Source organism: Protomyctophum bolini (assembly GCF_963924005.1).
Source record: "Protomyctophum bolini genome assembly, chromosome: 2".
NCBI lineage: Eukaryota > Metazoa > Chordata > Actinopteri > Myctophiformes > Myctophidae > Protomyctophum > Protomyctophum bolini.
Window position 1 is genome coordinate 23,760,099 of NC_137863.1, and position 27,415 is coordinate 23,787,513.

At 40.8% G+C, this 27,415-nt stretch overlaps 1 protein-coding gene across 3 annotated transcripts in view; it reads right to left on the reverse strand.

The window, feature by feature from the left end:
* Positions 1-2,941: 2,941 nt before the first annotated feature.
* The window catches only part of erbb3a (erb-b2 receptor tyrosine kinase 3a), a 31,159-nt gene continuing 6,685 nt past the window's right edge, over positions 2,942-27,415 (reverse strand). The window contains exons 2-29 of one of the 3 annotated variants that reach the window (XM_080786377.1): positions 24,891-25,051; positions 22,270-22,456; positions 20,309-20,434; positions 20,052-20,117; positions 19,838-19,956; positions 19,533-19,674; positions 19,253-19,366; positions 18,814-18,931; positions 18,203-18,276; positions 17,433-17,523; positions 16,993-17,010; positions 15,884-16,101; positions 14,604-14,736; positions 14,065-14,158; positions 13,173-13,327; positions 12,775-12,828; positions 12,521-12,659; positions 12,304-12,423; positions 9,891-9,989; positions 9,553-9,738; positions 8,912-9,067; positions 8,574-8,649; positions 7,829-7,975; positions 7,392-7,489; positions 6,976-7,164; positions 5,998-6,066; positions 5,144-5,417; positions 2,942-4,153 (exon numbers count right to left, since the gene is read on the reverse strand). In XM_080786377.1, coding sequence (XP_080642503.1) covers positions 3,399-4,153; positions 5,144-5,417; positions 5,998-6,066; positions 6,976-7,164; positions 7,392-7,489; positions 7,829-7,975; positions 8,574-8,649; positions 8,912-9,067; positions 9,553-9,738; positions 9,891-9,989; positions 12,304-12,423; positions 12,521-12,659; positions 12,775-12,828; positions 13,173-13,327; positions 14,065-14,158; positions 14,604-14,736; positions 15,884-16,101; positions 16,993-17,010; positions 17,433-17,523; positions 18,203-18,276; positions 18,814-18,931; positions 19,253-19,366; positions 19,533-19,674; positions 19,838-19,956; positions 20,052-20,117; positions 20,309-20,434; positions 22,270-22,456; positions 24,891-25,051 — 4,178 coding nt within the window. In that variant the 3' untranslated portion in view covers positions 2,942-3,398. Of the gene's footprint in view, positions 4,154-5,143; positions 5,421-5,997; positions 6,067-6,975; positions 7,165-7,391; positions 7,490-7,828; positions 7,976-8,573; positions 8,650-8,911; positions 9,068-9,552; positions 9,739-9,890; positions 9,990-12,303; positions 12,424-12,520; positions 12,660-12,774; positions 12,829-13,172; positions 13,328-14,064; positions 14,159-14,603; positions 14,737-15,883; positions 16,102-16,992; positions 17,011-17,432; positions 17,524-18,202; positions 18,277-18,813; positions 18,932-19,252; positions 19,367-19,532; positions 19,675-19,837; positions 19,957-20,051; positions 20,118-20,308; positions 20,435-22,269; positions 22,457-24,890; positions 25,052-27,415 lie in introns of all 3 variants that reach the window. The other 2 variants (XM_080786376.1, XM_080786378.1) reach the window with 2 other exon arrangements.

Consider the following 27,415-nt stretch of genomic DNA (forward strand, 5'->3'; position numbering starts at 1 on the left):
ATATTCATAGAGATATTAAAGGGTGTTCTGTTTTTTTTTTCTTCTTTTGTTTTACTTAAAGCTGTAGAAAATACTTGCCATTAATACAGTGGTTAAAGGTATTTAATTGTCTATTCTTCTGTATATAAACAAAATACAACATAGACATTCAAACTAAATGACAGCAGCATCAGCAATGATGAAGAAGAACATTTTATTGACTATAGGGTTGAATGACTGTGACACATTTACGGAATAGTCTTTCCATGTGTGGATAGTGAAGTTTTGTATTACAATAACAATAGAGGATAATCACCCACGTGCTTTGCATAAAATAACAATGCTAGGGTGACCAGATGTCCCCCTTTGCCTGGGACAGTCCCTCATTGCCAGGACTTTTCAGGCGTTCCTGTAAGATGTGTTATTATTATGTCTGTTAAAATAACATGAGAAATATCCCCTAGGCTATGGTACCAAGTCGGCCATACCACCCATGACCAAAATTAGCATTTAAAACAAAATGTGAGACATCAGTTTGGATCTAATTCTGGTCACTAAAAGGTCATCGAGGGCTTTCCTGTTGTTCTGTAGCTGCTGTCTATGAGGTCTATAGTGGCTCAGTGCAGGGTGACAGGTTTGAACTGCATGGCCAAATTGTGTCTCTTTATAGACGGAGCTTGAAACAGAACCTGTATTCTCAGTTGAGATTCTGGTTGGTTTACATTACTGGTCAGGCTGCATTCAGGTGTTAAAATACCAACATAAGTCAGAAGTCCATGAGCCAGAGCTCCAAATGTGGGCTATGATTACCTAATCTGGTTTCCCAGGAGTTTTCGAGACAAGATTACCAAATGAGTAGGAAAGCCATAGAAGACATTTTTTTAAATTTCGACATCAGGCCTAAATGGGTTAATATAGATTAAACTGTTTCAAGTAAAGTACTGTATGATGACCCTTCCACATGAGTTTTTTGATATTTACATGTTATTTTCACCTAGGTGAATTGGATGACACATTTTAAGAAATTGTTATCACCATGAAACTGAAATTTTACATTTAAATATGCAAATTAGGCATTATATAGGAAAACATACCAGATTTTGCATAACGTTTCAGAATCAAAATCGGGAAAATGTGATATAGCCAGAGTCAACCTTCTTATTTAATGTTGTTTACATGTTAGAATCAAAGGTTTTAAGTAATAAGTCGCTAACCCCGTCCCGTCCCCCCTGTCCCACAACCAAGTGATACTTCTGCCCCTACCTCAAATGAACACTTCGGATCTAGTCACCCTAAACAATGCTGTTAAGTAATTGTGTTTTGTAATACGTATACTTCCTGCCATTATACATTACATACATTTGTGTCCATATCACTACGCCCCAAAAAATTGTTCCATGTGATAGTGGGGTCAAAGTTGAACGAAAGTTCCGCTAATATTTTAGAAATAGTTCAATTACGTTTTGTGAATTAATTTACGTTTAATAAGTGCCCCCCACAAAATGACCGGAACTACTTAATAATCACCACAACCAGAGCAGAACTAATACAGTTGCAACCACTATATTAATGTCAAGTATTTCATACAACTTAAGTTAAAAAATTGTGAACTATCCCTTTTTAATGGGAAGTTTTAGTATCGTGTGTATATTGTGATGTTGATGCTGAAACAATAGCCTATATTGTGCAAGCCCAGTTCCTAATGGTAATGTTTCTTCTGAGAGATGGTAGCTGCACATCTGAAACGATCATATCCCTACCCTCATCCTCTACTACGATTCCTGACTCTAGCAAAGTGGAGGGGAGTTCAGATGGTCACTGTTGCTGCACAACACATACAAGACAAAGAGAAAGAAGCCACCTGTAAAGTGTTCCGAGCAGTACACTTCTTGGCTTACAACAAAAGGCAATTTTCAGAGCTTGACAATTTACTGTGTCTACTAGACAAAAATGGGTCTGAAATTGGCACTGGATGGCGCTCAGAATACAGCGGAGCACAAATAGCAAACTATATAGGTTTAGAAATGCGTACAAAAATCTACAAAATAATCCAAGCCATAGAAGGTAACATTTAAATTCTTGTAGATGAAACAACTAGCCTGGGACCTGGAACTACACTGATTGTGTACCTCAAAGCTGAAATAGACAAGATCTGTGACCCAGTGTTTCTGTTTCTAGATTTGATTGACCTCCCATATGCATATTTGAAGCAGCATTTAGTTTCATTTGTGAAGAAACCAATGCAAGGGACATGGCAGTAAATGTAGCTGCTTGTTCCCAAAAGTCAATCTAATGACAACACTTGCTGTCTTCCAACCTGGTACTGTACAAAGTGTTGCTTAAATAACAATACATAATTACAAAGAGTCAAAGTGACAGCTTTTTATACAAACACACCAAATTAATTGTAATATTTCATAGCCCTTTAAGGCATGGTGTGGCAACATACATGTAGTTAACTATCACCTTTTGTTTGGGTCAAGGGAGCTTATGACTGTTATGTTTTGTGACTTTTTGAAAGACTGCAATCATTCAGTGATGTTCTTTAGTCCAGTGATTCTCAAAATGGGGTCGTAGTCTCAAAATGTAGTTAATGTAGCATTTATCACAATAATTTTAACCACTTTATGTTGGTTAGCAGATCATACAAGCAAGTCATTCACAAAATAGCTAAAATGTCTTTAAATGTCTTGATGAATTGAATACACAGCAGGATCAAAATGGAAACAACACTTTTTCTGTTATCCTTTTAGCAATTGTTACCGGTTACCAATTACCATTGTACTATTTGCAAACTGTTAATAAAGTATTCAATCAATCAAACAAATGTCCTGGTGTAAGGATAACTAATTTTGACTTATTTTTTTAACTGTACAATAATAATGATGATAAATAATAATATAACAATGATAATAGGGTTATAGGTCAACTAAACTAAACCAGTTAAATAAACCACAACCACAACTTTCAATTATATTTTATTCTGCAGATAAATCATCATCAACAAAGTATAGATACAATGAAATTGTTCTAAAAAAAGACAAAATTTGTTCATTTCAACAAGTAAACATAAAAATACAGAGCTTGTATTCTGGCCATTTCTATTATAGTGTCCCCAACATTCAGTGCCATTATTTCTGAAAATACTCTTATGTCTTATGTACTTATGTACCTATGTCCAAAAATATAGTATCAGCTTGTAACAGACAATAAAGTTGTGAGTCACGTGTTGACTTATTATTGTAACGTGAGTCATTGGCTACGGTATAATGCATAATTTATGCTTGTGGTCCAAGGAAGCATAAATCAAGCCTAAAGATGGCTGTTGATCACGCTCCGCCTTCCACAGTCCTTCATTTACACATTTTATAGGGAAGATAGAGGCTACATACTGCATTACCCAACTCCAAAACGACAGCTTATGTGTGCACAGCATTTTCCTTCAGGAACATCCTGCTATGCCAGTAGTCTGGATTGTCAAAAGATCTATCTCTGCCACGCGGATCACTGACTCCAACCCCAGCGTGCACTTTGACATAAGGGTCCAAACCGGATGCCCATGCCTCCGTACCTCCCGCTGCCCCGTCTTCCTCAACCTGTATGTTCTGATACTCCACTGTCTCCCCAGCTTCAGGGACGACCAGGGAGTCCATCTCCTCGTACTCGCACGCATCATCTTCTCTCCTTCCCTGCACTTTCAGGCCCTTTCTGTCTTGGAGAGCCTGCCGCAGCTTTGGCTGTCTGTTCGTGTACTGATAGGCATCATTCTCCATGTAGTCGTCGTCCTCCATTTCTCTGTTGTGGGTCACTGTCTTTGGGTGAGGGGCGTCCTGTGTCGGGGGACAGTTGTCCTCGGATTCAGATCCTCTGATATCCATGTATTCGTATTCCACATCGCGAGAGGTCTGCGGCTCTGGATCCAAAGTGCGTTCTGTGCTGTTGTCCCCTGCCCCGTCTAGTACGGAGGGAGAGGAGCTTTGTCTCTTGCTCATCTTCAGCCAGGGACTGTTATCTCTGCGACCCAGACTGTTATGTCTGGTTTGGAGAGATGCTGCACACACCCGTTTGTTCATATACTCGTATTCTTCTTCGTCTGGGTCATTCAAGGGAGAGTAAGCCTTGCCTATGAGCCTGTCATGAGACATCGTGGCGTGGGAGCTGGATAGCAGGGTGTCTAGAAAAAAAAAGTTAAAAATAAATAAAGAGTTTGATAAAATATACTGTATTTACTATATTATATAATTTATAATCTATCGCCACTGTCGGGTGGAAACCTTGTATCTCCAAATTGTAGATGAGCTATTTTCACTATTGAGAACTTTCGAAAGTGAAAGTGGTAAAGTGTGTTGGTGAATTTCATAAATATACCAATGAAAATAATTAATAAGAGCTTGTAACTAAATAATAATACATTAGATCAATTGGAACGTTTTTTCTCTCCCATTTCCTGAAAATTAATAGTTTTGGATCCAAAAGGTTTCCGCCCGACACAATATATTATAAATTGGTTATTATAAAATGTTGATATAGTGTTATTATAGTTATTTATTCATTGTTTTGTTTTGTAAGGATTCAAATCCCTTACCAATTCCTCTGTAATGTACATTTTATTTTCATCCAACCATGTATTCTCATTGTTATATGCAATAAACAAAACTAAAGTTAGTAAAGGCCAAGAAAGATTGTGAACCGGCTGCTACCTTAGAGCTACCCTAGAAAACAACATCTGAAATACAGTAAATGAATGTGATTCTGTTCTGTGATTTGCTGTCCATTCTACAATGGTAGATGAACTGCATTTATATATACCGGATGACCATGAGCTGTATCAGATTTTAACCACTTAAGCCCTATCTTCTTCATTGTGTCATTGTATGATAAGGAATATATGAAAATAGCTGATCTATAAATCGTAATGCAATGCTTTGTGAGATTGCAGATCTGTATATATACATTTACCTTTAAACACATTTTAAATTTGAGGCTTTTTCTGTATGTTAAGTAGTATAACATACATGTATATAACGACGCAATGATGACATAACTCTGTTTACACAATGCTGTACCCACTCCAACAGTTGTTTTGAAAATGTCTGAAACCTTTTGCCTATAATGTGACATGAACAAAGTGAGACGCTAGGGTTAACGTGGTTTAAAGGCACACCTCTTTCCGGGCTGTCTCCAGGGAGCACATATTCATTCAGGTCTTCCTCCTCCATGTCTGGGGACGGAGTCTCGGATGGTCCACCAGACATGCTGTCCCTCTGGGACATGTAGGCACTGTCCTCGCGGTGATGCTTTCTCCTGCACGGGCTGCCGGTCAGGGACAGGGACAGGTCTTCGGTCATCTCCAGCTCCACCACCGTGCCACGGCCCTCCGAGCTCTCGGACACGGTCCGCGCTGAGTCGAGCCGGGAGCGTGACTGCCAAGAGGAGGACTGCTAAGGAAATGGAAGGAAAATGTGCATTAGGGAAAAAGGATTGACATACACTTACTGTAGATGTAGGCCTGTCACATAATTATCTAATCACAATTATCTTTTTGCATAATCGTCCATTTCCAGTTGAAAAAGTGTCATCTATTTTAAAACATTTAAAAAATATAGTGGAAATAGCAGAATTAATGTTTTTTAAGTATCGGTATAAGTAGTATAAGTAAGTATAGGCCACCTTTTGTTTACCAAACATAATGATTCATAATGTTCCTATGTTCAACGACAACGCAATTAAATAATGTAATTGCAATTATTTGTGTGATGATTTATCGTCAACTTAAATGATACCAATATTGACAAGACTTGTTTATAAACATTGAATGAGGAAAACTGATAAATACAAATGGGGCTAAATTATAAACTTAATAATAAACTTGACTTAAAATGCACTTTCAGAAACATGGTTACAAAGTGCTTTATGATGACATGGCTTCCAGCTGAAAAATGGACTGTAGTCTAGTCTGTTTGACATACAGGAATTTATTTTGTCTTCCCTTCACCACTATTATCGCAAACCACTCACCTGTCCTGGGTTGTTATCAACACCTGGGGTCATAGGTAGGTATCCAGCCATATTCGGTGTAAGAACCACCTTTGGAAGAAGAAATAATTATGAGAAAGGTAGAGACAGAGGGGAAAATTGTCACAAGGACAAACCTTAATAGAAACAAGTCATTATTGTCTTCGTCCTAGTATTGCGGCTGATAGCAACCCCCATTAAGCCAATCAGCCGGCAGTCTAAGCATGGGAGAAGAAAGGTGTGTGACGCTTTCTAGGCCTGAAAAGTTGCAATGCGAAAATGGAAGCCATCGTTCTCACTATAATAAAACTCTAACCATTTTTGTAAAACATCTGCCTAACGATGATGTCACTGGTGGACGGGTTTCTGAACTGCCCACAGCCCTCCTATGAGACAAAATTGTGCCATTTTATCATGATTATTAGTGAGGACCTATTATATGAAAATAGGTTGAAAAGTGGTGAAGTGGTCCTTTAACAGTGAGCAAAATATGAAATGCGGTCAACACAAAATATCTCTCCCATCTCACCCTATACCCCCACGGCCAAGCCAGCCTTTTAAGGTGAGCAGGTGAGAACCGTCATTTGTAACCTGCTGGAAGCCACCCGCAGAGACACTCCCACCAATGCCTACCGTTATCACTAACTAATCAATCAGTGCACAAATACAAAAATAGCTGCAAGTAGCGATAAGACGGGGCCAAGCCATAAAGTAAGGGTCCAGACTATAATTGATACAATCATATAATTAGGAGATCTAAAGGTCAGAGGTCTTTTGACGAATTACTAGTGTGAGATTCAGTTCTTGACCGTTTTCCATGACCCTCTACCATATTGCCGAATTCCGTGGAAAGCGACAGCACAGAACTGCCACCACTGCAAAAAGTGGCGGAAGAAAAAAACACTGTATAAAAACAACAGGGGCCTTCGGTCCTTCGGGCTTGGCCCCTAAATATAAACAGCATTTTGCTCCTACACCTACTCTGTGACTGTCCATTCTAGAGAGACGAGACAAGCTCCTGGAAGGTGCCAAGTAGTGAGGAGACGTGGTCATCATGCCATCCTCCAGTCCTGGTTCGTTCTGGTCCTCCAGGTCACCATCCAGGTCATCCAGGTCCACACTCCGCTGGTGCTGCTCATCTGGGGCCGGGTCTTGTGTGTTGCACTCCCCCTAGTGGAGTAGAGAGATTATTAAAGCCGCCTAAAGCTTCTAAACTTGGTAAACATTACCTCAGTTGACTCTCTACTTGGTTCGCCCTTTCCCCTCTAACACAAATCTCATGATTTCATCAAGTGTTAATGGGTGTGCCTGTGCCTGTGCTACATTAACATGGCTTCTGTTCATGAAAAATAATCATTACATACTGTATGTGCTGATGCTGACAGGATGTGCCTTACTTTGATTACAAGATAGCGGGGCGGGTCTCTGGCCATTCTGGTAAACTCGCTAGCCAGTTCCTTGAAGGTTGGACGGACATTCTCATCAATCATCCAACCTGGAATAAAGAGTCATATGTCACAGTTAGACCATCAATACCATGATGTTTCAGCCAATACAAATAATGAGTTTCAGAAACTATGATTTATCAACTGCAGAGAAAACGGCATTAAAGGAACTTATGGACTCTAAAGACTTGGGAGACAAGGGAGGGGCTATTTGCATCCAAGATGCTGACAAATATAAAGCAGAAATTCTTTCTGCTAATGATAAAGTCTATAAGAAATGTAAATACTCCCTTAGAGTATTGTATTTGTAGTTAACACCTATGCATGTAGTTGGTGTCATTTACAGAGACAGCTGAATAGAGGACAATGTAGGAGGGTGGGGCACTTACACTTGACCATGACCATGTAGACATCGATTGTGCAGATCTGAGGCTGCGACAGGCGCTCGCCTTTTTCCAGTAGATCAGGAACTTCCTGAGGGCGCATTGCTGCGTACGGCTCTGCCCCATATGACATCATCTCCCATATTGTCACACCTGAACGAAGATATTTTTAGGTTAAAAGGGTATCTTAAAAACAAAGAAAAGGAACCGCACACTGTCAGAAACTTTGCAAAAACGTTTGCTTTTTATTTTATTAATTCGATGTTTCGGTTGTTAGACCTTCATCAGGAAGGACATCGGGACGTCCTGAAGATACCCTTTTATTATATGCACTTTTGTCCTATGCACTTGTCACCAACCTTTTGAGGTTGCACTGATATACATGACATATTACATGAGGATATGTTCATGTGGATATGTTCGTCTGTGTGAACTCTAAGTGGTTCATTTTTGCACCTTATGTCTAATCATATATATTGTATACAACCTGCCGCTATGTGGACCTACCAATGATGTGTTACCACCTTTGCATGCGTAACCTCAAGTACATACTGATCAACTTTGTTTTATGTGTGTGTACATGTGGATAGCTTCATCCTTTTATGTTCTCTTTGACATGCTTATTTAATTTTTCTATCTCTCTCTCTCTGTACTCTCCCTCTGACCTACTTCTTTACACCTGTAAACCAGTGATGTGACAATAAAGCTGTAATAGAGTTTAATAGAGTAAGGAGATCAGCACAACACTCACCATAGCTCCAGACATCACTTTGATGTGTGTATCTGCGAAACAAGATGCTCTCCAAAGCCATCCATTTGATTGGGGTCTAAAATATAAATATATATTTTAAATAATAATTGTATTGATAGCATTAACACACACTAAATAAATAACGAATGCATGAATTGTCAAGGAATGTCAGCAGATAATTGCTACTGGAGATTTTAACAGTGAACTACATTAGAATAGAGCTTATCTGCCAACTATCTTTAAGATCAAGAATCCGTGTCAAAGACTCTCGTGGACCTTGATCTGATACTTCAGCCTACCACGATAAACTACCATATCTTTATTGGAAAGACACACACCTTGACCTCGTTGTAAAAGTATTTCTTTTCATCTGGGTAGAGCAAGTCTGCGATGCCATAGTCTGAGATCTGGACGATGTAATCATTCTTCAGGAGCACATTTCTGGCTGCCAGGTTCCTGTGAACCATCCTGTTCTCCTCCAAGTAATACATGCCCTGCAGAGGTGGGAAAAAGTACTCAAATGTATCAATACTGCAATATAGAAATACTAGTCTACAAGTAAACGTTTAGAATTCAAAATTTACTTGAGTAAAAGTAAATAATGAATTGCATTTTTATAGCGCTTTTCCAAGTGCTCAAAGCGCTTTACAATGGTACATTCATATAGGCCTCACTCACACCTTTCGATCTAGCATACAACATTGATGCATGCTAGATGTAAGCAAGATGTACAGTAAGTGTCATGGCCGCCCCAATGCATTTCCAATGGAAGTCACATGGTTTGATACAACATTTTGGATACAAGCTGTTGTATGGCTTTCGGCTGTGTTTCGACTGCCCCCCTCCCCCTCATACAACACAAATGTTGTGTCAAACCTCCAAATTGTAGTCAAGTACAGTACTTAAGGAAATGTACTTACTTTACACCACTGCATACACACGCAGTACCATGGATTCCTCAGTGTTATTAGCATGTTACCTTTGCAATCTGCACACACCAGTTGAGCAGCCTCTGGGGGCTGAGGCAGTCCCTACGCTTCCGAATGTGCTCCAGCAAAGATCCGTGCGTGCTGAGTTGGGTGACAAGTTGCAGACTGGCACCCGGGCAGATACCTAAGATCCTGACTACATGAGTATGGTCCAGGCTGCCTATGGCCAACATGTGCTGTAGTAGGCAAAAGCAAAAAGCAGATACTGTTTAAAGGTTAGGCTAAATAACTATTACAAAAACAAATAATAATAAAAATGTAAAATGAAATAAAAAATTACAAATTAACTATTAAATGTTAATTTAGTGGGGAGGGTGGGTTCTCTCACATCTGTAACCTCATGGAAGGTCTGTCGTCCAGTGCGATCGTGAATGATCTTTATGGCCACAGGAAGCTTCACCGTATCGCCTTCAGGAATCCAAATACCCTGTGAAAACGTACTCAAATGTTTTACTTAAGAATGTGCTGTTTCACAAGTTAGCATAAGTCTAAAATGTTAAACACTAGAATTTCGCCCGGCTTCGCCGGGCTCATCCCAGTGTCGTTGCAATAACAGAAAGTGTTTTTTATTTCTCATAAATACGCAAACATGGTGAAACAACTACAGTCACAGAGAGCAGTGGCAAGGTAGCTGCTGCCTGCTAACGATGCAAACAACAGCCTTGCCTGTCGTGTGTGTGTGTGTGTGTGGGGGGGGGGGGATAGCACTAATTTTCGACATTTTACTGTGTCATAAATATGTACATCTGTAGCCTATATTGTGATTACATTTGACCGTACATTTGACTCTTGTGTTATATTCTTGTGAAATATTCAGTAAAGTATTGTGGTGAAATATTCACCCCAAGTTGATAAGATATGCAGAGAATATAATAGCAAGAAGCCCCAGTTTGAAATGCATTAGGCCACAGACCCCCATTTGATACCATTTGCTCTCTGGGAAAATCAGGGTCCATTTGGTTCCATTTGTATGCTCTTGGAGTATGATGACTGTGCTAACAGTATTATCATCAAATATGTCTCAGTTTGAAGATTCAAAAAAACATATTTCATATGTGTGAGCTTGTAAAGTCGAACGTTCAACCTAGAGACAGTGTTGCCAAGTCTGATCATTATAAGCTACTTTGGACTTGTTTATCTATTGGTAGTCCTTGACATGGAAATGTTTGAGTTCCACTGCTCTGAAACAACATTAGACAACAAAGTGTGACAGTCAACACTATAATTGATTATTTTAAGACTAATTTCCGGACCATTTCTGATTTACCTACTTTGAACTGGCCTATTAACATTTTTATAGACCTGGTTGCTTGTTTCACTCTCACATCCACGATATGTGGCAACCCTGGTCCCTGGTTTGTTTTGCGTGTGGATGTTGTTTTGTGTTGCTTTAGCATCTTTAGCACAGTATCTATCACAGGGTGCAGCAGCTGCTGCTGTCATGAAAACGCAAGTTTCTGTCCCAGAAGCTCACGTTAGGTCTGCGCACACTGTACGTTGCTATGGCAAGCTGTCATCAAATGCTGCTAACGTTGTGGTCAGCACTGTTAGCATGTGTGCTATCAGGCAAAAGCTGAGATAGATATAAAACTACTGGCCAAAATGTCATACAAAACACAACCCCTCAAATCGGAATGTGATTGTGACCTACAGACCATCATGATTTGCTTGCTGGACCTATAAATAATTTATTTGCATTAAATTGCCACTCGCCTTAGCCTGCATGCCTATTCTGTGTCTCTGTGTGTGTGTGTGTGTGTGTGTATGTGTGTGTGTGTGCGCGTGTGCGCAAGACAGACGTGCGTGTGTGTGCAGGCTGAGAGCTGCTGACTGTGATTGACGTGTGAGCTGGATAAATCAGTGAGAGTTGGAAAAAGCGCACGCAGAGCCAACTCGCAGGCAGTGCCTCAGGCCAGATGCCTGAGAATCGGCACAGGATTCTCTGGGTCACCAGTGTTGGTGTGACACACACGGCTTCCACATTTAGCTTCATACTGGGTGAAAGTGGCGTTCCAAAAATTATTTTTCCCCTCGGAATTCTTATTCACAATGAGATGGAGTTGAGGTGTTTGTGTTTGCTTGCTGGAGCTATAATTAATGTATTTGCATTAAATGTCCACTCGCGCATCGAAGTAAAAAGCAAGATGGCCGATTGTGAGACTGAAAAGTAGCTGTGGGGGCGGGCCTGGAGGGCCTATGAGAACACGGAACAGTGTTGCCAGGTTTGCGAATTGTAAGCGAGTTGTAGTGTGTGTAAGTAGCCTGGTTAAAAGGCCTTGTTTCTGCCCGTGTTGGGGCAACAGAACATGTCGACCAGTTTTGTTAACCGCTTTTGGTCAGGTGACCAACTCCACAAATGTTAAATTAGATAAAACAGTTTGAAAATAGCAGATCTACAGGCTCATCGTGATGTGTTGTGAGCTTGTAAGTTTAAATAGGACTGAAGTGGTAAATGTTTGTTTAGTAACTAAAGTTTTCAAATAATTGTAGTCGAGTAAAAAGTACATTATTTGTCTCTGAGATGTGTTGGAGTAGGAGTGAAAGTATTGGAAATTGGAATTACTCAAGTAAAATACAAATACCTCAAAATTATGTGCGATGTACTTAAGTACAGTACTTTAAGTAAATGTACTTGCTTTCCACCACTGTTAAAATGTGTTAGGAATGAGAAGAGCATTGTACAGGACGGTTGATGTCAGACAGTACCTTATGGACAGAGCCAAAGAGCAGCTTGATCTTACCTTATGGACAGAGCCAAAGATCCCATTCCCCAGCAGCTTGATCTTACGCAGCTCTGAAGGCTTCAGGATCCGAGCATGAACTTTGGCTCCTTTCTCACTCGGGTCCAGTGGCTCAAAGCTCTATTATGTATAAAAGAGACCATGCATGCTAATACACACTAATCCAGTTTAAACGCTGACTGCAGCATAATGAAATGCAAACAGAACTCGGACTTACTTCTCCACTCGCCATGTATCTCCTCATGGCTCGTTTGCGACGGATGGCCAGACCTCGGCGGTACAGAATAACCAAAGCAAAGATGGCAAATCCAACAAAGAGCAACGCGATCACTCCTAGCACTATTCCTGTAGTTTGACTGGATGGAGACAAAACAAGGAATGTGTAAATATCAGCAGTCGATACTTTGTAAGTTATTTATTTCGATGTCAATGTGAATTCATTTTTTCTTTGAAAGGAGCTAGGGTCTTTACCCCGATATGGATCTGGAGGGACCCAAACAGTCCCCGATTCCTGGACCTGAGCATCTGAATGCAAAATACAGAATAAAAGGGAAATTCAAAACACACATACAGACACATATTTTCATATAATCATATCAACACACATTGTAGCATACAAAGTTGATGAAAACATGATGAAAATGATCAAACTAACATACAGCCACACATGCACGCACTCACACACGCGCATGCGCGCACACACACACACACACACAAACACACACACACACACACACACACACACACACACACACACACACACACACACACACACACACACACACACACACACACACACACACACACACACACACACATACCCCTGGGTACAATTGGCGTGGCAGATACACACACACACACACACATACCCCTGGGTACAATTGGCGTGGCAGGGTTCGCAGCGCTGTTGTTTGTTGGGGTATTTAAATATGACTCCCTCCCCTCCCATCACTCCCTCGGGACAAGAGGACACACAGTGTGGACCGTCTCTGAGACTGGCACACGCCACACACTCATCTGCTCCCTGCAGAGAGGAGGAAGAGCAGTGGAACAACAGATCAGCATCAATCATCACCATGCTGGCTTGTGGTCAAAAGTCGATTTCTGCCATGGACGTACAAATGAGTGGACAATAATATGAGCAGAAACACACAAAGAGCTTAAATGACCTTTACAGGTTTGTAACTCTGTAACTCTGAGAGTGCACAAATGGAACTAAATGGACTCCTAATGTGCCATAGTAAATCAGTAAGTGGAGACTGACATTCAGTAATTGGGTCTTATGATCAAAATAAGAACATTATAATGTTATGTAAAGACGGACAAGGGCAGGCCAAGTACATTTGTCCGTGACACACTGATGACCCCTGCAAAGGATAGGAACAATGGAAATAGCTATACCAGAGTTAACTTCTAAGTTATGTCTGGGGATTCATGTATTAATCTGCCTGTGCTGTATACCTTAACCGCTTTCAATCTGTCATTATAGATGAACATTTTTCCCCAAGATATCCCCAAAAGGTTATTTTCTCAATACTGTCATTCAATAATTTCAACAGAAATAGAATAATAGCAGGGGTTTGAGAGTGGTTAACATAAAATATGTGTCTGACATATTGCCACTAGGTGGGAGCAATTCTCCTGTTCTAACAATCACTATACTTGTAGAACCTGACTTTTGTTTGTTCTCTGACTTAGTTTTCAACCTGATTGTCAAACTAATGGCGTCAGTTAGCTGGAGGGTGAAGGTGAGGCACATACCGGCCCAGTGCAGGTCACTTTTCCCTCTTGCACTGCACACTCAGTGTGACAAGGCATACACTCGCCTTCTGCAGTGGCAAACTCACGCCTCCCCCTGGATAAACACACAGACAGACAGAGACGAGAGACATAATATTATGTCAAAACACAGTACAGGGGAAGCCAATATACAGAAAATGAAAAAAGATATAAGTTACATCAGGGATCATCGCCATGCTGGACATTTTGGTCAAAATTAAATTTTTGCCATGGACATAAAAAATGGACACTCAAGTTATGGGTGTCCTTGCTAATAAAACATCTGAGACCAACTAGTACTATTTGGACTACAAATATGCCATAGCGTAGTCATAGTAGGTGTCATACATATTCTGAGGAAAACCTGGAGACTTGGCATTCTGTAATTGGGTGTTATGATCAACATAATAACATTATAATGGTGTGTAAAAAAAGAAAATCAAACATCATGTTGATGACCCCTGGGCTACATACTGTAAAACAAAACACAGTTTTCTAATTGTTACGTTTTGAAGACTGACCCAGTATAGAACATGCACTGTTGCACGCAGGTTCCTCCTCGGCTGTAGTTCTTGCAGGACAGACACTGGTCCGGTCCAGGACCCCAACAGCCATCAGAGGAGCATAGCAGGTCACACACATGACCTTCTGCAACTACACACACACACCATGAGACCAAAGCTGATGAGGAATGGAGACTACAATAATTGAACATCAATTTGCGCAAATTGTGTCACAGTCACTCATCGAAAAGAGAGATGTACGAGCTCTCAATGTTTTGTAGCGTGATGCGTGAGCTTTCATATTTTACTATTGTCATTGCGTGACACCATCTACTAAAGGCCTATTTATTTTAGCTCTTACTAACGGTTGTTAGTAAAAACAAGAGAGATGTGTTTGGGTAACACTTATCACCACGGCATGATGTCATGTTTTTTTTTAAATATATTTTTTATCCCACGATTTTGTAACCCATTTTTCACCCCTGTGTCAATCATCTACTGTGATCCTGGGCTCTACACACCCTCCGCCAACCTGGGGAGAGCAACGGACTTAACTCATGCTTCCTTCATGCTTGAGTGTCCAAGTTGCTCCTTTACACCTGACAGGGGGGAGTTTCTCTGGTTGGACGTAGCGCGTGAAAGGAACACGTTATTCCAACCAGTTCCTTTCCCCTCCATCAGGCGCCCCGGCTGGCCAGGGGGAGGCAGTTTAGAGACCAGGATTACTGCATGTTTTTGTGAGGGTACCTACCCTAGGGGACACGGGGAGAACATGCAAACTCCACACAGAAAGGCCCTTTCGCCAACCCCCGCCTTCGGGTATGGGCACTGATGACGCGGAGGAGGAAACACGCCGCCAGCACCCACAGTGCCCCCGAGCGGGAATCGAACCCAGGCATGATGTCATGTTGTTGTTTTCGATAGTCACCTTATCACCTAATCATCTTCTGTTTCTGTAGCGTGAGGCGGTACATCCCCCAGCCATGATGTACAAGTAAACCTACTAGACATGACGCAACTTTACTCCCAATCCTATTCAACCCTTGAAGCAGGGTGGCACTACTGGGCACAATATTGTCTTTGGTTTTAGAGATTTACATTTGTAAATGTAATTCAGGGTGGATTTAGGGTTATTTACAGGTCCCCCTGAGCCAAACTGGTTTGAGAACCACTGCTTTGGATTGATGTTTAATTCTATGTTTGTCTTCAGTCTCTAGTTGAGTCAGTTGACCTTTCAGAGACTGACATGTTAGTCTAACCGTAATTATGTCAATTGCTTCCAACGTGACGTGACTTACCACATTGGCTATGTGGTTGATTCTCCTTGACGTCGGTGTTCTTCTGACGTCGCAGGGGCCGGGAGCTGCCGCTAAAAATGCGTGTCCAGTTGACGGTGTCATGGTAGCACAGCAATTTGTTTCCCGAGACGTAGATATTGCCATCGTTTATTCTGCGTAGTGATCGCAGGCCCAGGGAGGTGATAGATGGAATCTTCACCACCAGTAGAGAGTAACCCCTGAAAATGCAGGGTGTGGGGTTTAATTGTCGATTAAATGAAAGAAACTTATTCTCATATGGTTACTAAATAGCAAGAGTGATATTGTGCCTGTGTTAAAATTTAACCAATTAACCCAGTGTTTACTCAGATCCCAATCAGTCACATCTCTAGATAAGCTACATACCGTACATACCATTTACAGGAGAAACCCCACCACCAATGATTGAATCATTATACCCCAGCACTTAAAGCGACAGCACATTGAGCATTTGCTCTAGATATCTCTTGTAATGTATGTTCCATTACTGCTGCCGAAACTGCTGAAAAGTCTACCCCAGTGATGTCACAATCTGTAAATGGGAAGACGACCACCCTTAATTCCTCTTTTTTACCCACTATACCTTCATTGTTCTGTGTTTATATGAATAATGCTCACAACGCATGGCAAAGAATATACTGTAAATCAGAGTGTTGTAAAGATGGCCATACATACACTACAGTAGGTTTTTTGCCAGGCCAGTGCTTCATGTGAATTGAAGGAGCACCAAAACAGGCAGACAGGGGATACATTTTCACTGTCTCTTTGGATTGTATCATAAATATTGTTGTTTCTACAGAATGTGATATAACTGGCAACAATTAACTGAAATACACAATCAACAGTATATGATAGTGTCCATAGATGGTAGTCTATAGACTTTATTAACCACTATGCATTGCGTATTGCAACACGTTGTGAGCTTGTGGGTCGACTATTTTCGTTTGCTGTACAAATAAGAATAGTGCTTAATTGGGTAAATTAGGCCTAAATGCTAAAGAAAACGAAGGAAAATTGTCATTGAAGCAAAACTGTTCTGTATGAAATGTGATCAGACATCATTCAGCACGAGTGAAAACACATGACTGTACCTTTTAGAGCTCACTCCTCTAAATGGGATCAAACAGAGACAGAGAGAGGACACACATGTTATGTTAAAGGGTTATGAGACAGGGATGATGACATATAACATGGTGCAGTGGTTCTCAAAGTGGCGTCTGCATGCAGGAACCCCCAGGAAAAGTATTTAATACAGTATCAAAATCAGTTTTACTGTATACACAAGCTCACAATGCCACACATTGTGAAAAAGGTATAGTTAAAAAGTGCAAATCATGTCCCTGGCACAAAATCTTTTCAGATGGGGGGTCCACGGATTAATTTGGGGATCATTATGAAGAATTTTGAGAACCACTGGCACTGATCTAGTTCTAGTATACATTGTGGTTAAGCACAGATGGTGACATGAGATGCAGTGAACGGCCATTACATAAAGAAAACATTTTAAAAACAAAAACAAATAAGAGCTCACCTATAAAGTGTTCTGCCTTGAATTGTTTGCAGGTTGGAGAAGACTGACAGATCAGACATGTTCTCTGGCCATGACTGGATGCTGAGAATATCTGCAAATTAAATCCAATGTATCCAGTTTGTTCAGGTTGGAATCAGGGGGGCAGTCAGACAGATATTTTGTGAAGCCACAAGGAAATAGGGATTTCCTGAAAGTTCATATAATGGCCTGTTGTGGCGCTGTCAACTTCACCTAGACTGTATTACCTTAATAAACATGATCATGAATACTTTTTGCTTCCAGTCACTAGTTTAAAGTCTCATTTCTAATGTCATAATATTCTTTTTGGAGAATTATGGTCCCATTTATAAAAAAAATTACCATAAAGTCGCGCATGTTCTGAGGGGCGTGGCTACCGTTACAGTTTATGAACCCACTCGAGTCAAAATAAAAACCAACGAAGAAGAAGGGGGGAAGTCCCGCCTCGTTGTCTGGGCCAGCCAATGGGCCAGCTGGGCCCAAACGGATCTAGAAAGATGGCGACTTCCATTGCAAGGACTGACAGGCTTCATTTTACGTTCATGTTAGACCCGGGGAATGCTCTGTCCATATTTTCTACAGTCTATGGTTGGAATACAGTAACACTATAAGTACTGCTGTCATATATATACAGTACATAATAAAACATCTAGGTTACTTATGAAAGGGAATGTCTAAAATAAAATAAAAAATGGCACATGCAAAATGGCACATGCATGGACAAACATACACCCATATACGCACGCACACACCTGTAATCTCCCGCACAGTGTTGAAGATTTTCAGTTTATCTGGATCCAGTGCTGGAATCTTGTTGTATGCATCTCTATCGACAGAATTTGGAGAGTAAAAAATAAGGACTTTTGACAAAAAACAAACAAAGAAAACTCACACAAAACATTGTCATGATGAATGCGGATGACTATGGCTTCCTTTAAAATGGGCCTGAAAATCCATCTTTCAGGAGGCCAAAGGGTGAGGTAATATATTCACTTCCAACTCTTTTTTTTATTTTTTTCATCCTACCTATACGTATTTTATATTTTGTGATGATATTAAATCTTGTCATTATGTTTTATCATTTTATGTTTCTTTTTTTTGGTGAATTGAATGAAACCCAAATGGAACCAAGACTGAAAGGAACCTTTTTTTGGTGTTATCCTTTTAGACCAAGTACTGTAGTCTGTTGCTGTATACATTTATTTTCTATCTAATAAAGTATTCAATAAAATAAAATAAAAAGGTTTATAACATCATAACATGCTATCAGTCAAACCATTTCCGGGGAGAATAAAGAGAAATAGAAACAAACACATTTAAAACATCACAAGGTTCAAACAGTAACAGCCGGTATATTACTCACCCTTTGATTCCAGTGACCAGGAAATGCAAGCTGCCCTGGATCTTGGTGCAGTTGACAAAGCTGTCGATATTGCGGGCATCAATAGTCTGTCTGTTGGGAGTTCCTGTGCCGCGGCAAGCTGCAAGGAGGAGGATGGGAGGAATGAGAAAGGGAGGGGTCAGCCTACAGCAGTGGTTCCAAAAACCTTTCAGCTCAAGACTCAAAAGAGGACTGAAACGTCTGCAGAGACCCAAACTAGTGAAAATAGCAGATATACAAGCTCACAACGTGGCACAAAGCTTGTAGGTTGAAAAAAGGGCTTTGTGTGAAAATGCCTGTGTGCAAATTCAGAGAGATTGGTGCAGCCAGTGAGGAGCAGTAACAGTGTTTCAGAGATGTATTCATTTATTCAGACGTTCATTCATGCATTCAGACATCAAATGACTGTATTCCGGAGTACCTTTTGGACAGAGCCCTCCACAGGGCTCACATCTTTTCACTCCTTTCCTCTCCACTTCCTTCTTATCAGAAGGGCAGCTCCTCACACACGAGCTGCCATCCACCACAAAGTTAGCTGTGAAAGGGGGAGACGGAGTGAGAAAGGAGGTTGACAAGACTAAAAGAGCAGGATTTTTTAATTAAATTATAAATCTCAAAAGTTAAAAAAAAAACTGCTCCCTTGACTTAATGTCATAAGAAGGAATGCTGTAACAACACAAACTTTGCTAGGGGGCACTCACCAGGGCACTGGGTCACACAGATGGAGCCATACTGGTACTTGGCACTGGGGTTGGGCTCCAACTTGAACGTGTGCTTGTTGTAGATGAGGGTCTGTGGACACTGAGGCACGCAGGAGCCTGAGTTGTTGAAGTTCCTGCAAGCCTGTGCAAAGAACATCATGTCGTACACACCATACAGTATACAATACGTTATTGCTCTGTTTCTTTGTATGAGTTTTACGATTTTATGATTTTATGATTGTATGATTTTATGATTTTATGATTTTATGGTTTCATGGTTTTATGATTTTAGCCATTATACTCACAAAGCAGTCTGTATCCAGTGGTCCCGTGCAGCCTCCTGCACACTCTATATGACAACACTCACTGGGGCTTCGTCCAAAGCAGCGTCCGTTGCACTGAGGAGCGCACACCGTCTTGGTCACTACGAGAGAGGAGGACAGTGTTAAGACTCAGCAGGTGGACACACTGAAGGTTTAAAAAAAACATTTAAAGAGGAGATGTGTCGATGTGACTTACAGATCTGGCACGCGTCACTCTCTGGCCCCCAACATGGACCGCCCTTGCACCTCTCATTACAACGCTCTGAAAAGTAACCATCATCATTATCATCATCATCATTTCTGATTATATTTCCAACTTTATTATAAGACTATTATTATATCATAAGTCTGAAATGTACACAGTAAAAGCCTGAGTTAATTTAACTGGTCCATTTAACTGTGTAATATACAGACATGGATGTCATTACTATGAGATGCCTCTGAAACACTCACCCTGAGGCCCATTGTCATTAATGACAACCTCTGATGAGCCGTCCTTCACTATGTCCAGCCAGTTGACCTGAGGGCCATAACTCAGGAATTTATTCTGGATGATCTGGACCCCTCCCTCCAGTATCTCTGTATGTAACATACATGTACACAATATTAAAGGTACAGTTAAAGGTTATATTCAAGTAACAGCGTCTCCGTCATATGTGGCAGCTGCCAATTATATCAGACAGCACAGTACTTTGCCAGCCTTTTTGCCCCGATTTGTGCATCCCACACACACACACACACACACACACACACACACACACACACACACACACACACACACACACACACACACACACACACACTGAAGATAACCAATAAGTTGTAACAGGCAGGTGAGTCGGCGTGTGAAATGTCATTTGATATTTGAACTTGAATTTTAAGCCAAAGTCTTGTGTGTTTGTCATGTTAATGACAAACACAAAGCCCACAGGAGAGAGAAGATCCAGGGACTTCCCATCATCTCCATCCATTAAAGTCTATTCTGTGACTCCTTCTGATGACAGGTGTGTGGGCGAGGAGGCAGCACTACGAGGGTGTGGCAACACTAACAGCCATCAAAGGTAACATAGTACTCGTTCCATTCTCCCACATAAGAAAAACACCCTCACACATTCCATTAGGTATGAGGGGGGCAAAATGTTGAAAATATGCCAATAAAACGACACTACAAAGCAAAATCTTATTATTATTCTGTGTATACAAAGCATTTTGTAATTATGCTTGCCAATTTTCATTTCCATCCTGTCGGAAGTGTGTCGTGAATAATAATAATAATAATAATAAACTTTATTTGTATAGTACCTTTCATGACATCAAAAGCAGCCCAAAGTGCTTTACTGTACATAAAAAACAATCAACACAAGAAAATAAATGAAACAATATTAAACCAGGTTAAAAACAGTAAGATCAAAACATTGAACAAATTAAAATGAGGCAGGATCAAAATAAAACAATACAAGAAAACCCCAAGAACAGAACATCATTACATCATGCACTTTAGAAGAATGACAGACTCTAGACCTATTCAAAAACAAATTGAATAGGTGTGTGTGAATGGCTGTTATGCATACAAAGGAATGTACATGATAGCACGCCATGATAGAATAGTGGAACTCATAGCAAAGGACATATCAAAATATTATGCATCCTCAGTGAGAATGTAGAAACATTCCAGTGTCATTCCATCCAGGTTTCAACTGATAACCCAGACACGTTTACATCTCTGACAGCTAATACACCAGATATTGTTGTGATTGATGAGAGAAGTGTCTGTATTAGAGATAGCCTGCACCTTTGACCCTAGGCTAGTTTGTCTGGGGACCCCCAGAAAGGCTTTGGCCATGTCTCGCCCCCGGCTCTGGACAGGGCCAAATTAGCCAATTGATCACACCTGATCACCCCTAGATCTTCATATATGGAGCTGGCCTGTTCTTCACAAAGAACTCCACATAACAACTGGGTGGGGCATGCATTTCCAACTTGCATCTTTCCAAAACGGGCACCACTCTTTCAATACTGAAACCGGATATAATCATTAAGGAAAGTTTGTGAATGTACTATGTGAACTATAAGTAAACTCTTAATTTACATTTTTCGGCCATTGAAGAAAAAAAAAAGAAAAAACATTTTGGCGACCCCCGGGCCTGAGGGTTCGCGACCCTCAGGTTGAGAACCTCTGGCCAAGCCCCTGACTGGTTGTTAGAGGGTTCCAACAACCTGGGATGCCCAAAAAGGAGGCAAAATGTTACTTATACCCATAGAGTGACAACCCTACTGCACCTAAAATATTTGTGTCCTTGTATGCATCTCTTCTGTGCAGGACATAAATAAATGGTTAAAGTGTGGGTGTGTGTGTGTGTGTGTGTGTGTGTGTGTGTGTGTGTGTGCGTGCGTGCGTGCGTGTGTCTGTTCACCTGTAAGGCGTGTGAGGCCCAGTTCCTGCAGTCCTAGTTGTCCATCCTTCTGATAGTTGACCAGCACGGCCAAGGCGAAGCGTTCGTCGTAAAGCGTGTTTCCTCTGATGACACGCAGGTGGTCCAGCGGGAGGCGCTTGAACTGGTTGATAGCGATCAGGATGTAACCTGTCACCTCTCTGATAGACTGAAGTGGAACAGAGAGATAGGGTGATGGAGTGAATGCAGATTGTACCACTTAAAGACTTAATATAACAGGCCTGTTATATATACCAGTGTGTCAGGCACCGAAAATAGCAGCAACAAGCTAACAACAAGTCGCACTGCACTGATATTTTGGTACAAGTATAAACTTTTAGAAGAAAGCCGATTCACATCTCAAAGGTTGGTGACAAGTGCGTAGGACAAAGGTGCAAATGTTCAGAAGGGGATCTCTGATAATAAAATCAAAGAAAGAGGTCTGGAACTTTATAACTCTTTATAAAATCAACGTTTTGGTCGCCACGACAGACATGTCTGTTGTCTTTCCTGATGAGGGTTTAACGACCAAAACGTAAATTTAATAAAGAGCAAATCAATAGATCTCACGCTTGTTAAAAACAATTTGTGTTTTCAATAAAATAAAATGTATTTGTAATATTTTTGCATAGTAAACATACTGTATACAGTAGCAGATATTTCTTTCTTCATACAGTAGGTGTCCTGAGAGTCACTCTAGTTTGATACAGATAATCCCATAGACGTTTGTCACGCCTATTTGTTATTAACTAATATCACACCCTGGCAACAAGCGTTTGTCTTGATTGTTCCATTAATCACAAAGGCTGTTCAACAGTGTGTAATAGAGTAAAGTGTTTTTCAAGGGAACACGTAATCACGTATGAGGGAACTCATTGTACACATGCAGACAGTGACATCACCCAATGGAGACAGTGATAAGAAACAAGCTTGTTTTAGTGTTTCTTTGTGCCACAGGGACGTCTGAGAACAGTCTGAAAATGCCATACATGCATGCAATATCAATATTCCTTATAGGCTCTAGTCTATGTTAATTCGTTTGATATAATACAAGAAAGGAAAGGGAGCATTTTCTGGTCAAGAGAAAGTTGAAACTACTTTTATAGCTTCACCCAGCTGATGGCTGCTCAGGTGGCTTTCATGAGTGCACGGGTGGGCCGGAGTCCCTCAAATAACTTCTATACCAGTGTATTTTCTGTCTTCTTTTTATCGTGGGGAAGGATTTCCTCGATCAACAAGTTCACAACGCGGTGCAGCATATCCTCAATAACAACAGTTATTGAGGATATGCTCACAGTATGGCAAAGAACATGACATTACATATATTGCCAAAAAAGGTAGCATCATGTTTGTGAGATCTAGAGAGGACAGGAAATCCACTTTTCCAGTATTCTATTTCTCAAATGCCGCTCTCTCTCTCTCTCTCTCTCTCTCTCACTTTTCTGTTCTGTAAACGTAAAACATGCACTGTTCAGAGCATGCCACGCTCCTCTTAGAGAGTGAAAAGCATGCAGAGCTCAAAGTGGCATACAACAATGAGCCATGAGGCGTTCCCAGGAGGCATAGTGCCAGTCAATTGTTTACTTCTGCTGGTATACCCCACCTGTGAGTGAGGCACTGTTAAGGCAACTGATGTCAAGTTTATGTGGCGCCTGGTGTCTAATAACAGCATCATCTATAGTGGCTCTAACAAACCCAGTGATGAGCTGTTATCGGGTCACGTCCAGGCTTCGCAAGCACTGGCTCAGCAACCTTCTGCTGATTAGGTAGGATTGCACCATAATACCTTTATTGCACTAATCCAGCGCAGCGATAGTTCATTAGGACATGGACCCCCCCATTCATTCGCTAATAGTTAATTTGAATATGCTCCCTCTAATCAGTCTGTCTGTTTCTCTTTCGCTGCAAGCTAACTCACTCACGCCCTGCACAATACAATCAGGTAGTCCTTTTAAGTTTAAGCAGTCACTACTCTGTGTTCACTCTACATGCTAGCTGACACCGTGGTTGTTCAGATGTCAGCGTTCAAATTCCCTTCACCTCCCCGGCCTCCTCACTGGGGCATTTAGTTCTGTAATGGGTGATTCTGTGATTATAATGTGATCATGTGATATGTACAGTATCTATGTGGTATATAGCATGGATTGAAAGTTATGTTGTTCATGTAAAGTCTTTATTTATGTGGCAAATATTAGATTTTCTTTTTTACACACCATGATTTGAGAGTTTACAGTACACTTAAAAATCTATTTGAACACTCTCAGAAATACAGACCTGTTGTATGATCATTCAGGGCTATCTCTTTATGTGTTTCTGGTCATTTTATCTGCTTGTTGTATGTCTGTTTTTGTGCCTTTATTGATAGTTACAGTGAAGACGGACAGCAACAAGGGAGAGAGAGAAGGGGAGAGACATGCAGCAAAGGTCGTCATGAACGGGACTGTCAGACCAGAGCCTATAATGTGGCAATGTTGTGGCATGCACCTGGACCACTAGGCCAGCGGGCGCCCCCGCTTGTTGTATACATGTCTGTGGCAACATCTCTGTGACTTCTGTCTGAAATAATGATTATATGTACACAAATGTTCCTGCTGACTCCTCACCTGTAGGAATGTGAAGTTTCTCCAGTGCTCCATCTGTGTGATTTCCAGGTTCCCCATTACGATCTCACAGTCCGTGTACCTCTCCTTCATTAGGTTATACTGCATCTCTGATGTTCCTGTCACACTCAGAGCATTCTGGGTACCGGAACACACCATACCAACTGGTAAAGAGAAAACGGTTTGCATTAATGACTATAGTGCACCATCACTATACCTTCTGTATTGTTCTGAATGTTATTAATGACTATAGTGCACCATCACTATACCTTCTGTATTGTTCTGAATGTTCATTTAAAGGAGCACTGACTTCACCCATTTTCAACCAATCTTCATATAACTGGTCCACTATAATGCTCTTTGTAAGATGGCACCATTTCTGTCTACTCATTCTATGTGGCTGTGGTCAGTTCAGAAGGCAGAACAATGGCTTTTATATCAGCATGCTAACTTTGCAGGAAGAGAAAGGATGAAGTTTCTATTAGCTTGGAATGGGTGAAGTGCTCCTTTAACTCTGACAGAAAGTGTACAAACAACATTGTTTCAAAGTCAAGGTTCTGTATTGTTACAGTACGTCTTGTTGTTAAGATAATATAATTTTAATAATTGTTGCAACCATGAGGGGAAGACGCAGAGTGTTAAAAGGTAAAACATGTGATAAAATGCAGATGAGGCAAGAGTTTGGCTTTATAGTTTTGGATACAAAAAACAAAATGATGTGAATCAAACCTAATTTGTGCAGGAGACACAAATCCAATGGTCTCAAAACGTCTAGTATCAAAATAAATGAAATGCATACCACCTATGAAACTAAACTGATGAGAAAAATGTTTTACCATAGTAGCCATAGTGTAGATCGACTTTATGAAAATAGTCGTTTACATTTAAATAACTCATAACAAAAGCAAAAGGAGACCAGCCTTTTGCAAATAGAGCTCATACATTTTGGAATGCCCTGCCTGAGATCAAGCTTACTGATTAAAGTTACGTTTAATGCTTAATCCTCTTCAGTTTGTTTGTTGACATGTATTTATCTCCTATGTTTGTCCTATGTGCTATTTATTTCACTTTAACTCTGCTTTTGAAAAGTTCTATGCAATATGAATATAGAGTACCGGGTATTTAACATAACAGCAATTTTCTACAAGCTGCTTTGTCCTGTTCTCACTATATCAATGAAAGCATTGTAGCAGAGTGAAACAAGCTAAGAATTGTATACAGGCAGGGCATGCCGTTCTCTGAGACAAACATACAGGGCCTTGTTTATAGACTGTAGGTGTTCAGTCACTATGTGTCACTGGAACCAAGTGACTGCTTTGCTATTCAAATCTCAGAGAGAGAGAGAGAGAGAGAGAGAGAGAGAGAGAGAGAGAGAGAGAGAGAGAGAGAGAGAGAGAGAGAGAGAGAGAGAGAGAGAGAGAGAGAGAGAGAGATAGAGAGAGAGAGAGAGAGAGAGAGAGATGAAAAGACAGAGAGAAAATGGAGGGAAGAAAGGGGACTGTAGAAGGCCATTCATGATGATGGCTGACTTGAAAGTTATCTTGCTATCCATACATTGCGAAATCCCCACTGTAAATTTAACTCTGAGAGCGTACCAATGGAATTAAATGGACCCAGAGTTACAAATGGGTTCCATTTGTAATAATATATTATCACTACTTTATGACACTGTTGTGCGATGAAGAACAATAATACTAACGCTGGTTAATTGATTTGTTAATATGTGAAGAAAAAAAGATGAATTGAAAAATTAATCACTAACACTAACCCAAACAGTTGAGAAACAAATCTATAGTTTCAGCCCTATCTCCGAATTAAATTCACGCTGTCCCTTTCACACACCGATGGCGCAACCATGCAAGGTGCCAACCTGCTCATCGGGAGCAGGGGTCAATTTCAGTCTCGTTCAAGGACACGAAGCCAGGAGCAGCTGGAGAGCAAACCAGGAACTGCCCCATTCCAAGACTCTACCTCTCCTGACCAGTATTTGATTTTGTCGACAAAAGATTTCTTTGGCAGGCTGTGATGGCGTCTTGCTTGCATGCTGAAAACAGCAGATCTACAAGCTCACAACGCATCGCAGTGAGACGTGTTGTGAGCTTGTAGATCTGTGCAACACCCGAGTGGAACCAAACATAAAATGTCTTAGATCTCTTCTCCACTAGTCCCTCCCTAATGTTTTAGTCTAGTTTGTATTTGTTGAGGAAATTGCCAATATATTTATAGTCATAGTTTTGTCATTATAGCTTAGTTTTTATTTAGTTTTCGTCAGTGGAAAAAAACGTAGTCGACGAACATTTTTCGTCACAGTTTTAGTAGACGAAATGAACACTGCTCCTCCTGACCCAGTGCTGCCCCGACAACCACATCAATCAGCGTTAAGCACATAAATTCTTGAACCTGACATTAAACACGCAGCAGGTGAGTGTGGAGAGATGTGATTGAAAGGAACAACAGTGCAATAGGTACGCATTACCGCCATAAAGCTCAGATAACACACACTTTATTATGTTTGTGACAAAGTCAAG